This window comes from Acartia tonsa, chromosome 2 (genome assembly GCF_053477335.1).
Source record: "Acartia tonsa isolate MP-2025a chromosome 2, ASM5347733v1, whole genome shotgun sequence".
Classification (NCBI taxonomy): Eukaryota; Metazoa; Arthropoda; class Copepoda; order Calanoida; family Acartiidae; genus Acartia; species Acartia tonsa.
The window spans coordinates 29107152-29120557 of record NC_137261.1 but is presented as its reverse complement, the minus strand read 5'-3'; the positions used below and the strand labels follow the sequence as shown (position 1 = coordinate 29120557).

At 31.9% G+C, this 13406-nt stretch overlaps 1 protein-coding gene across 1 annotated transcript in view; it reads right to left on the bottom strand.

Annotated features, from left to right (window-relative positions):
• Positions 1-422: 422 nt before the first annotated feature.
• LOC145312492 (uncharacterized) overlaps positions 423-13406 on the bottom strand; it is a 44298-nt gene continuing 31314 nt past the window's right edge. The window contains exons 5-15 of the mRNA XM_080151751.1: positions 12775-12857; positions 11838-11948; positions 11296-11398; positions 10375-10498; positions 7819-8000; positions 6719-6880; positions 3675-3775; positions 2884-2994; positions 2358-2529; positions 1798-1891; positions 423-1134 (exon numbers count right to left, since the gene is read on the bottom strand). Coding sequence (XP_080007877.1) covers positions 921-1134; positions 1798-1891; positions 2358-2529; positions 2884-2994; positions 3675-3775; positions 6719-6880; positions 7819-8000; positions 10375-10498; positions 11296-11398; positions 11838-11948; positions 12775-12857 — 1457 coding nt within the window. The 3' untranslated portion in view covers positions 423-920. The remainder of the gene's footprint in view (positions 1135-1797; positions 1892-2357; positions 2530-2883; positions 2995-3674; positions 3776-6718; positions 6881-7818; positions 8001-10374; positions 10499-11295; positions 11399-11837; positions 11949-12774; positions 12858-13406) is intronic.

Genomic DNA, 13406 nt, shown 5'->3' with positions numbered 1-13406 from the left:
TAATAGCAAAAAAATAAACGAAATTTGACCATAAGATTTTCTTTGGGCTGTCATACAATTAGTAATTAATCATAATTTTAATAAATTATTATGAAAAAATTTGTTTAAAATTTTTATGATCAACTATTATACTATAATATTTTAAAAGTAAGTCCATAAAAAAGAATAATTTCAACCTATAAAAAGTAGAAATAGTAGAAGATACTAAAATAAAACAAATGATACCCTAGTATTGCACTTCTGCATAAATCGATATGTAAGCAGTTGGATGTTGCGCCATATTTTCGCCTACTCTAATAAAATGGTCCTTCCAGCTGGCTAAGAGAACGATATCCCCCATCCCTTCCCCTCCTGCTGGAGGAGTACTAACCAATAAATGAGGACTAATGTAGAATCCTAAATTGACAACAAAACTTTTCCTGTCATAATATCCACGTATATTAAATCCATTTCTGCATAGGAAACTAATCACATTTCAAACTTTTACGACAGTTTAACTTGAATAACTGAGCACGTTATGTAAACCTGCAATCTTTCTTTTCAATTTTTTTATCACAAATTTAGAACATTGTAATAGACAGCTTTCCAAGGATATTAAAATAAATATTTTAAGATTAAAACCTGTTTTAGTAGGCCCGGGCTAACAAAACTGGTATCAATTTTATGATTTTTGTTTTGATATTCTAGGAAAATTGGCTATAAGGGATTTTTATGGTGTGGCTGAGAACCTGTTCTACTTCAGGTGATATCAATTCTTTTCGAAGCGATACTGGAATATTTTTATTTGTATAAATCCTTCATTTGTCCTTGGATTATAGCCGCATTTTTTTATCACTTCTTAAGTGTCTTTATTAATGCATAGAATATCTAAAAGGCATTTCATTTTAGTGTAACTAAATTCGATATAAAATTTATAAATTTTAATCATAGAGAGGCAGCTCAGATTGATGACTAAGTGTCAGGCTGCGCGGATTATCATGGTCAGAACTGAATACTGAGTAGCTGTGGTTCGAGCCCCCGCCAGAAGAATAAGTGCTGCCCGGGGCGTAGATTGGAAACCCGCCGCCGGCAGCCATTTGGGCGTTGGGAGATAGACCGCCTGGGGATACTTTCTGCCGGCCGATAGTTGAATACCTAAAATTAATTTTTAAAGTTTAAAATTTATAATTTTGTAAAGTAATATTATCATTTATCTGAAAATATATTTTGTTGCACGGATATTTTATAACTAGGGCATTTATTTGTCAAATGCCCATACGTCCGATCGAACGAATGACCAATAATAAGAGTTGGACAGGTACGTAAGGTAAACGAAGCTTAATTGGTTCTATCTGCAATGAGCAATATAATGAATAGTAAAGTTCTTTGTTTTGTGACATTCCTAGCTGAATTGAATCATATCTTTTATACTCAAGAATAATTTTTCTCGTATTTATTCGAATTCGGTGGATATGAACCGGTTCTCATCCATACGAAAAAACTATGTCTAGCATCGTATTATATCCAGCCTTCTACGAATATAAAAATGCACAATCATAAGATTGTGACCAGTTTTTTTGCCGGTGCCTTCGGCACCTCGGGGCTAAAAAAACTAGTTTTAATCTTATAATTGTAAAAACTATAAGTCTATATCCGCGGAAAGCCGTTTATAACACGATGCGAGAAATAACTATTCCAGTATAGCTTCGAAACCGCTAATATCCAGTGGATAAGAACCGGTTCACAGCCATACTGAGAAATCAAGTAAATCATCGAATCACAAACTTGTTTTAAACCTAATTTTTGTGTACTATTTACCTTATGACTTGATCCCTGGGTGACATAGCTGTGTTATGGGTTGTATAGCCGTAGTCAGAACAAGAGTTGCGTGTTTTACGTACACTAGACCGTCCTAGAAAAGATTTGAAAATTATAACTTGTATACGTTAATTCCTTAACTATTATTTTATTCTTTTATTTTCTAAGTGATGGTTTTTAGGCTACTGTACTACTCTTTCAAAAGATACTGGGGAAGCATCCGCTAGATCTTTTTAATGGCGATAATAACATAGATGCACAAAATGACATAGATCATATGTTTATTTGTCATTAAAAACGAAAAAGAGAGGATATAAAAAAATAAGAAAATCACAAAACTTCAGGGAAAAAATACAGTTTTTTTTATGTCTTTTGAAGTGTAAACGATAGACAGACAGATGGACAAACAATGTTTGTAGACTAGATGCGTACATGTAAAAGAAATAGGAAAATTTCAGCTGTCTATTTTAAATAGCAGCCGAGAAAATCTCATTTTTTTCATGATTGTCTGAAGGATAGATAGAAAAAGTTAATTATAAAACTATAAAAATGAACCATACCTAGGGTTGGATATTTGACAGGTGTAGAATCTGGATTTGACAAGAACTGTGGCTCCGGCAGAGGAGAAGTTGGTACAATTTCTAGTTCAGCATCTACATCAACTGTGTCGAGATCTGTACACGAAGGTTTGGCGGCTTCGTTTGATGGTTTTCTACAGAAATCAAGTCTTGTCTTAATTACTTTGTTGTTAATTATAAAATTGATGTTTATTAGAATAGGAAAAATTATCGTTTCAATTTCTGTAAAACAATTGGAATTGGTTTTTTTTCTTTAAAAATAATGATTATACTTTAATGTTATTTACAAATTGCTCAATAACGATACCACCCATCCACACCCTTTATCCCATCACCTCCCCTCCTACAGGATGAAAGAATTTACCAGTATATAGGGTTCATTTTACAACTGAAATTGAGGACAAGTTTCATACTGTTAATATAGCCACGTAATCTTTATCCATTTATCAAATGCTAAGTTTAAGTCAAACTGTCCATAAATTTGATGAATAGTTTACATAAAGAGTACCATATAAGACAAGACTTTCCTAAAATGTTTAATGATAAGTATAATACAGAATAGAATTATACCAAAAACAGCTGCAAGAACAAAACAAAGAATTACTTCCATCTTGTGTTTCTAAAATAAATATTTCCATAAAAATTTAGTATATTGATATAGCTCTCTTATAAAATGATATTTCTAATGATAAAAGCAATTTTGTGGATTCAAATTTTTAAAATCTGTGAACAAACAAGGAACCTTCTATAGCTTGATGATAAGTAGACCTATGGATACACCTTACCCTTGTTATAGTGTCTGACTGATTATGACGTAACAAAAAAAATTAGCCAATGAGAGGCCGTTATTGACCAATGGTAAAATTTATAGTGGCCTCTCATTGGCTAATTTTTTTTGTCACGTCATACTCAATCAGACTTTATTACTGTGTTCATGGATACACCTTACCCTTGTTATAGGGTGTATGAAACAAAGGAATACTAAGACATAAATTTTTAAATATATGAATATTACCCCTATAATTTGTGTATAAATTAAATGTATAACCCATACAACTACCTGCCCCAATTGGTTGGCACCTTTTTTGTTAACCAATTTGCTTTCTGCTCTTTTGTAGCGACTTGGCTATTTTAATATTTCCGATGATATTGGTATTCAAAAACCAAATTAGAAAAGTGTCCCCACCCCGTAGGTAGAGTTACAATACATACAGCTCGTGCACACCCTATTCTTTTAGAATAATGTGTATAAGACCGTAATTAACACATAAATGGTGCTTATTTGATTTAAAATATTACCTTTAAGAAAGAGAGATTATTAAGTATGCCTGAAGTGATTTCGACAACAGGGAAATTTTCTATGACTCCGCCACTAGCCTCTACACTGGCACTGTCTACTTCTAAAAATATCAAAACCTGTAATGTAATTAAACTTTGAATAAAACTATGTGATTTATTAATGAGTACATGGATATTGTGACAGGAGATCTTTGACGTCAATTTAGGTTGCTAATATAGTCCTCAGGTAGGGGTCAATACGTTCCTGCATAGTTAGGGGGGGGGGGGTATGGGTTAAAGTCATAAGGGTAAGTGGGGGGTATCGTTATGTTAGCCAACTTAGAGAAATATTTGATCAGGGTATGCGAAAATTTCTCAAAATATCCACGCATTCAATATCCATTTTTAAAAAGCTTACTTAAATTAAAAGGAAAGCCAAACATAAAAAACAAAGTTATTTATAGAATAGATGCTCATTAGTAAGCATATTCTTTAACCAAAATCAGACGCCTATCTCTTACAGCAGTCGAGTAAAGCCAGGACTGTTTGACATATAGAAGATGAACAGATAGTTAGAAAAATGAGTTGTGGATTAGCTTTGCAAAGAAAAATTTTAAATATATTGAATACATTTTTACTGCGAATTAAATATTTTTAAAATAAATACAAAAGTATTAGTCATTTTAAGTTATCCTTAATTTTTCTAAAAAGGATTTAAACTGGTTGAAACGTAGTATGTTTTATTTCTAGCTAAGGGTTTATATCATCTAAACAACCATCCTTAGTCTCTAGGGAAACTTAAGAAAGGACCTCCCTCCCATTTTCAATTTAAGGTTTAATAAGAACAAAAAATCTTTTTTTTTAAGGTGGGGTCATCTTTTATTGGTAGGTGAAGATACCCTACCACAAAAGTGTAAAAACCTTCCCTCCTGGACTTACAAGAAGCTTCACTGTAAAGGAGAACCATATCGGTTCAGCGGTTAGCAAATTGTTGACGGCCTGACAAAAAACCTTTTAAATACTTTTTTAACTAGGATATTTTTTTTATTTACATAATACTCGATTTATTTAGTTTTGAGAATATTGGTTTGGAGGCAAACTAAATTTATGGAGAAAGAGAGAAAAGGAAAATCTATTTGACCGAATCCTGAAATAGAACTGTAAACAAGGATAACAACATCCATAAGTAGCAAAGCACAAAATCCATGGAATAGACAAACGGACAAAGTGCGTTAAAGCGCATTTGTTTAGTTGTCATAAAAGAAAGGAACAAAATATGCAAAAACTATTAGATAATCAAGAAACATAACCTTCAGACAGACGGACAAAACAATTGAAAGACTTTATGTCACAGGAATCTTCACCGAAATTTTCAGCCGTCTATCTTTAATAGCAGCCGAGAATATCACAATTACCCCATGGCGTTACGGACTGGCTGGCAGACAGACAGGCAGAGAGTGAATTTTAGAGTAGCATCGCTACTAAAAATGGAGTATTGTATAAGTAAAATATTGGGTAAAACAAGAAAAAATTAAGGGAAAAGTCAACTAAATGGGTAGGTAGATAAAGAAATCTATTTTCAGTATGGCTTCGAAACCAATTAATATCCGCTGGATTGGAACCGGTTCTCAGTCATACTGAAAATCATTGATAGCATCGTATTGCTGACAATTTTTCATTAATATTAAAATAAAACAAATACTAATACCAGTTTTGTTATCCTGGGCATTCGGTCCCTCGGATAAATAATAAAAAGTTTTAATCTTATAATTTTTATTATAGTATCCGTGGAAAGCTGTCTATAATACGATACGATAAGTGACTAAAACAGTATCGGTGTATAGATAGATAAACATATAAATTGTGGTTTTATGTGTTTCTATATATTTTGGTTAACCTGTTATTACTGAGCTGTCAAGCTAAGGAAATTGTTCCATTTTCTCAAATAAAAAGGAAAAATATATACAGAGGAGGAATTTTAAACAAACGATTTTGAGTCTTATTCTTATTCGAGCAATATTTTCAGGGAGGGAGGAGGGGACGTTAGCTTGACAATTTGGAAATTTGTATTGGTTGGTTCATTAAGTTATGTTTCCTAACGTTTTAACTAATAGTTTTAATCTACAGATGGGGTTATTTTTTGTATCATTGTTGGGGATGTATATCAATTCTTTGGCTATTGTATTATCCCTTCAGATCCCTGAATATATTTTGAATCTACAGATGCAACCGTGGCCATCGAAAAAAAAAGATAGACCAGCTAACTGAAAAAGGATCGAAAAGAAAACTATGGTTACTTGGATAAAATTGGAAATAAACACTATTTTTTAAGTTAAATAAATAAAATTAAATTGTAAAACATATAATGATGGTATTAAATTATTGACATAAAGCTAAATAAGTGGCACATTATTCATAATAAGAAACAAATCCAATAAAAATGCAAAATATTAATCAGAAAAAATTGGAAGAAATTATAATTTTTCAGAACTGGAATGAGGTAGGCAATGGTATACCTGTAACATTTCTTCAAATAATTTGCAAACTTTTGTTTTGTCTTTAAAATGTTAAAGTTATGGTATTTTATTCATTTAAATTTTATTCTGTTTGTCGAACCGAATTAAAATTTTTATTTTTCATGGCTTTAACAAAATAATAATGGATACATGGATAAGGAGTACATTCTGTACAAAATTTAGTTTCTCCAAGACAGATAAACATACGGACAGACTGAATCATTTTTAGTGTAGAAAGTTATCAGGCATAAACAAAATAGTTTATAAATTTGTTGCAAAATTGTGTTGTCCTAGGAATCATTGTTCCAAAGGTCACACGAATAGGATAATCATGCCATACAAAAAATTGTTGTCAAAAAAAGTTAAAAATAAAAATTTTTAAATAGACGTACTGACTTTCTGTTGACGAATATAGAGTTGCTACTCTTTCTAAATCGTACCTAACTGTTGCAGAAATCACCATGCAAAGTTTAAAATTGAAAGGACAATTAGAGCTAACCGTTACGTTCGTACGGACAGGCCCTACTTGGAACTTGAATAAACACGCACCTGGAAAAGAATTAGTACTTGTGGTAGTAATTACATCACTATGGGCTGAGGAGGGTGGGTTCAGGAGCCAGAGGTCAGGGGGGCCAGGTATGCGACCCCGCGGCTCAAAAGGCAGGTCATCCGGTGAATAAGAATCACTACGGTCATATCCGGTAGCATAACCTATGAAAAAAATGCTTTAAATGTATATATATATACTAGCGGCTACGCCCCTAGAGGCCTCTAGGGGCACTTGAGGAGGAGAGAGTCGAATTTAATAATTCAATTTCTTATTTTAGATTTTAAAAGAAAAAGTAAAAAAAAATTACGTTTGATGTTTGTTTTTCGTTGAACTCTCTTTCTAAAATTGAGAAATTTAAAAAAAAATTAATTTCTCTAGGGAGGGTGGTGGTACCCTCCCCCAAAATAGTTATAAACCTTCCAGGGACATATGAGAATCTACCCTGTTAAGGAGTACCCGATCGGTTCAGTCGTTAGCGAGATCCTTCGCTACAAACAGACAGACAGACAAACAAACAAACAAACAGACAGACATCGTTCTACTTGGTATTATGGATATTGTACGGTTTCATAGAAAGTTGTCCGCGGATATGTACATTTGCCAGTAAGGATGAATCAGACTCTAGGCTTTGTGTGAAATACAATATATCTGCCTTACAGATTAATAGATAATACTTTCCAAAATTAATATGCAAGTTCAAATATATTTATTGTTCTCAATTCATATTGGAGGTGGTAAACATGTCTAGAAGGATTATTTAAAATAAAAATATGTTTTATGCTGTCACTTTGCAAAATATAAAATTGACATTATATTGATGAATTTAGCGTCCTACATTTATTCTAAAAACATTCATTTTATAAATTTGTCAATTTGAATTTAATTTCTTTATTTATTTAGATTAGGTATTACATTTGCATAAGCAAGTAAAATCATGTATAGCATCGTATTACAGACAATTTTTCACGAATATTAAAACACAAATCATAAAATTAATACCAGTTTTGTTAGCCTGGGCATAACTGGTTTATATCTTATAATTTTTCATTTTAATAATCGCGGAAAGGTGTCTCTAAAGCGATATGATAAATAACTATACCTGTATCTTTCCCCATTCCTTCTCCAGGCGAATAACTGGACACAGTTCCAGTTCCAGGTGAATAAGAACCAGAATTACCACCTGTCCAGCTTCCAGAGCCAATACCTGGCGAGTAAGGCTGCTGGTAGTCGTATGTGTCATAGTCAACAATGTTAGAAAATGAACTTGAGCCTTCAGGTATCCTAAAAGAAACATGAAAAATTATAATCTAATCAAGACTTAGCAGCTGGGTGTCTTCCGCTTGAAAGCCTCATGGAAATTTAACTTTTACAATGCTAAAAATCTGACCAAAATATTGCCTTACATCTTTTAAAAATATCTGAGGCTTATTCGCTGCTGTCGGGCTCTGAATCTAATACACAGACAAAAAATAAATTTCTTTTAACCTGTTTATAATTCAAACATAACACTATTGATACAAAATGTATTGTTTTCTGCACATTATTAGACAATACAGCTATTGTTTTCGAGGAAATAGTGTTTAATCAAAAGAAAAAATATACGGTTTATAATTTCTTTTAAAAGATATCCAAAGAAATTAAAATTGATAAAATTTTTAATCTATTATTTTTATTTCAATAAATTTAGGATAAAGGGTTAAAGCATCTAATGAAAAACTATTTTACACCATCTTTTTGAAGCTAATTTTTTAGATTTTGTATTTTTCCTTTGTTGGTTTCTAATTGCAGAAATTATTAAACATTTCATTTTAGAAAATTTAGTATGTCTACAGATATAGACGTAAAGGGGGGGGGGGTAAAGGATGATCCCCTCAAAAAAAACAAGGACGTCTTTTCTACAGATTTATAAACTTATTTTCATAAAATATTCAACAATATTGTCAACTTCTATTGTCATGAAAAATTAAATAGAAAAATAATATGGTTCCTTTTTGAATACATAAAAAAAATTAGTTGCTATGTCAACAGAATTTTTTTTTGTTTATTCTTTATTTTTATTCATTAATCAAATTTAATCATAATAATAATTTACAAATTTTAATCAGGACTTGGCAGCTGTGCGCAGCCGCCTGTAACCCTTTACAACTTTTAAAAATAAGCCTGAAATCTAAACCTGGCGCTAATATGGCAATTCCTATAAAAAAAATTTCAGGGCACCCAATTGACTGGAAGTATTGTGGTAGGACCTTAATTTGTTTTGTCTAATGTCACATCCCTTAAGATCCCTGAAAAGTTAGATAATACTAGCGGAGACGCCACTAGCATAAAGGGGCGAGAAAAATAGCTTAAAACCATCCCACCACTTAAATCAGAAAATGATTTAGCCTAAAACTATCACGATACCAATGTGAAGTTTACTTAAAATAGAGAACCCAATCAGTTCAAAAGTTATTAAGATCTTAAGCTTCAGACAAAAAAAAAAACTTACTTTATATTATAGGATTATTCAAAAAAAGTAATATTTTATATCATGAAGGAAAAAGGATTAAAGAAATAATCCTTGAAATTATTTTTCTTCTATTTATAAGAGAGGAAAGGTAAATATTTACACAAGTCCTAGCCCTGGCAACTTAGATATCAACCATCATTTCCGTCAGGTTTATTCAAACCGAAAAATTAAAAAAGCAAAATAACTTTCAAGCTGCGTAGTAACTTTATGATTCTAAATGTATAGTCTGTTCGTCAGTCAATCACTTGATTATCACTTCTGAAATTCAAGATAGATGTGTAAAGATTCCCTATACGATTAAGCACCCAGTATTTTATTAACTTGGTTCGTTGGTCTTTCAGTAATGCTACAAACATGTAAACACACATATATAAAATATTAAGAATAGTTTCGTGATTTTATATATATTATTTTTTATCACTAAAAATATGCTCTTTAAATCCCATTGTCCGTATATCAATTGTAAATCCACGATTTGTTTTGTGCTTTTCTACTCATTGATGATGTCATCCTTGTTTTGAAATAAAAAATTCTATTTATCTCATATGAAAATATAGGAAGGGAACGATCCTTATGCTGTTTAATAACATAAATCGGTGTTGTTTATAATTTAGGTTTTTACGTTTTGATGTGTATGACAATATTTTACAATAAGCCCTGTTCATCTTATAATGAGATAGCTGCAAACGCTTTTAATGCAGAAATGATGCTTTACCCATCTTACAACATAAAAATTGATTACATTTTTAGTTTCAACCAAAGCAACAAGTTAAAGTCAAACAATCATAAAATTCTTTCTCGACTGAAACTTATCAAAGCACAGAGATTTTATATGTATGTTTTATTTGCAACGAAGCTACTTAATACTTCACTTTGTCCGTCGGTCTGTCAGTCAGTCTGTAACGAAATGGGGAAAATGAGATTTTCTTTGCTTAGATTCCCTATACCCATAAGCATCCAGTATGTAATTTACTTTGTCAGTAGGTCTGTCATTCATGATAAAAATTTAAAAAAAGGATATCTATAACCTTTTACAAGATAATGCATTCTAAAAGATAAATGGGGGGGGGGTGATTTCCCAACCACTAGTGCCACTAGAGGCCTCTTGGGGGGGCGTAGCCGCAATATGTTAATAATAATATTTACCTGACAAAAGAAGACTGAGTAGTTGTAGTTGTTGTTGTAGTAGATGTTGTTGTCTGTGTTGTTGTTCTCACAACATCCAAGGAATCTCTGACGGTTGTGTTAGATACATACTCAGGTAGAAATACTAAATTTTATAAAGATTATCATATTATAATAGGGGTATCTAGGTGCACATAAGGGTGTGGGGAGGGGGGCACCACTATAAATTTGAGAGGAATAATTTTTTTTAGGGTTGGTGGTACCCTCTCTTAAAATAGGTATTAACCTTCCAATGACCTATGATAAGCTACATAGTAAAAGATAAACATTTCGCTTCAGAGGTTAGTGAGATACTTCATAGACAGACAGACACAAATCCTGTTACTTTTAGATAGAAAATAAAATTAGAATAATGATTAACCATAATTGGATATAACAGCACAACAGTATCTAGAAATCAAATTTATGATTTTTACGTAGAGTAAATATTACAAGTATTTGCACGAACTTGTAATTGATTTTACAGAGCTGCAAATCTAGATTTCGTGATTAATTTGTATATTTCTTATAATAAAGTAACAGGATGTCTACTTTTCTATTTGTCTGTCAGTACCGATGAATCTCGCTAACCGCTGAACCTATATGGTTCTCCTTTACAGGGTAGCTTCTCATAGGTCCTGGTAAGGTTTATAACTGTTTTAGTGAAGGGTACACCAGAGAAATCGCCTCTCGAAAATAATGAACCAACCCTACCACCCCCCCCCCAAAAAAAAAATTTGATTTTCTTGTGTTTGTGTTAGTTAAGAATTAAATAAAGAAAAAAACAACAGGCCCCTTCCTAATTTTCAACTTATTTTAAAAATACCGGGGTAGGGGTTTCTTTTACGTTTCTTGTAGGTAAAACATTTAATAGTTTATAAAAACCATAATAAAAAACCTTACCTGTCATTTCAGCGCAGGCATAGGTAGTCTTCATGTACAGATGAAGACCAACACAAGGTTCGATTCCTAACAATGCTGGATCTGCCAGCAACTGACAGGATTCCTAAGAATATTATTATATTTTTTAAGTAGCCCAGCAACCATTTTTGTATAAAAAAGTACAGTAAACTTATATACAGAATCAGTCCAAGCTTCGAACGGGCGAACACTAATAAACAAGGCAAATGTGAGTCAAAACACAGAAAGGCATAACAAAATATTTTAATAACAAAGAAATATGTCCTGTCAATTGAAATTAAGCAATAGTTATTTATCGCATAGTAATTTAAACAGCTTTCCATAAAAGTAAAAGTAAAAATTATAAGATTAAAACCCTTTTGTCAGCCCGAAGGCCCAGGCTAACAAAACTAGTATTAATTATATGTTTTTTTATTTTAACAATCGTGGAAAATTGTCTGTAATACGATGCTTTACATGATTTTTTACCGGTTCTAATCCAGTGGATATCAACCGGTTTCGAAGCCATTCTGAAAAAAGTGTACCTTGCCATGACACTGCTGTAATATTTTGTCTGTGATGGGCGTTCTTTCACATTTCCTTAGTTCAGGGGTGGGCGGAGTTCGGTAGGGGGGCTGGTAGTAATTGTCCGCGTCCTGAGATAAAAAAAATAAATATTTTGTATTATTATGAAACATTAAATATTCTATAAAAATCTAATTGTTTTGTAAATATCTGATATTATTATTTTTCTTCTGAGGATGGAAAACCATGAAACTTTAAGTTAAAGATAAATAAATATCAGAAACAGATAATAAAAAAGGTATAATTTTAAATTTTTATAAAAAAAGATTAATTTAAAGATTTCAAGCAAGTGATTGGATGATTTTAAAGGATATTTTCCAGTATGGCTTCAAAACCAATCAATATTCGCTGGATTAGAACAGCTTCTTAGACTCCTCAGATTTTTTTTGTCTGAAGCGCATTATTTGTATAACTACTGAACTTTCTAAGTTTTTCATTTTAGGGAATCTACACATAGAACTGGGATGGTTTTATGCTATTTTCCAACACCTCTTCTTACCATTTTAATATAAAGCCCTAGATGCTAGAGGCGCAGACACTAGAATAACATAAATTAGTAAGTTTTTTTGTTTGGAATAAAGTATCTCTAAAATTACTGGACTGGTAAAGTTGTGCTTATCAAGGTAGCTTTGTATATTCACCATGGATGGTTTTAGGCTAATGTCCTAGAACTCAGAAAACACTAAAAGTGTCTGACTATGACGTCAAAAAAAATTAACAACTAACCAATGAGAGGCCGCTATATATTTTACCATTGTGAATACTGGCTTCTCATTGGTTAATTGTTAATTTTTTCTGACGTCATAGTCAGACACTTTTACTGTGGCCTAGAACTCATTCATCCAATAATAAGGCCCCCCCCCAAAAAAAAAAGAATAGAGACGTTACGAAAACTACCTGTTGAAATCCAACGACTGGGCAGTAGATATGCGCTGATGAGGCAGAGGCAAACGCGCCTGACAGAATAGCAATCCTTTGTCCTAAAATTAAGAATTATCAAAGCAAACGTTAACATATTAAAGTTAGAAATGATAATAACATTTCATTTAAACAAGCAAAGCACAAAAAATGATATTTTAACAAATTTATGTACAGTTTGTTTAGACTTAGAAATTAATGTTCTGATTACTAAGTTCTGAAACTCTACAAGAGTTATTGTTCCTTGTCAAACCTCCTGATTTTTGAGGATAGCTTTTTTATAGGTTGCAATCCTTGTTCTTCAATGAAAAAGCATCCTTATTCTGTTTTAAAATGCTGGTAAAAGAGGTAAAAGAAAGAAACCCTGTGTTTTTCATCATGGAATGACTGCAAAAGATTTAAACTTGGGCAACTTTAAATATGAGTCTTCTTACATTTAGACAAAAGAACAAAAAATCAATTTTTAGTCGCGAATATGGTTTTAATAATTGGATTCCGAAATATTTTATTATTGAAATGGTTAACATAATTATTAATATTCTTACTTACAATTAAATTTAAATTAATATGCTCGATAAAAATATTTAGCTGTTTAGAGTGAACAGTCTAAA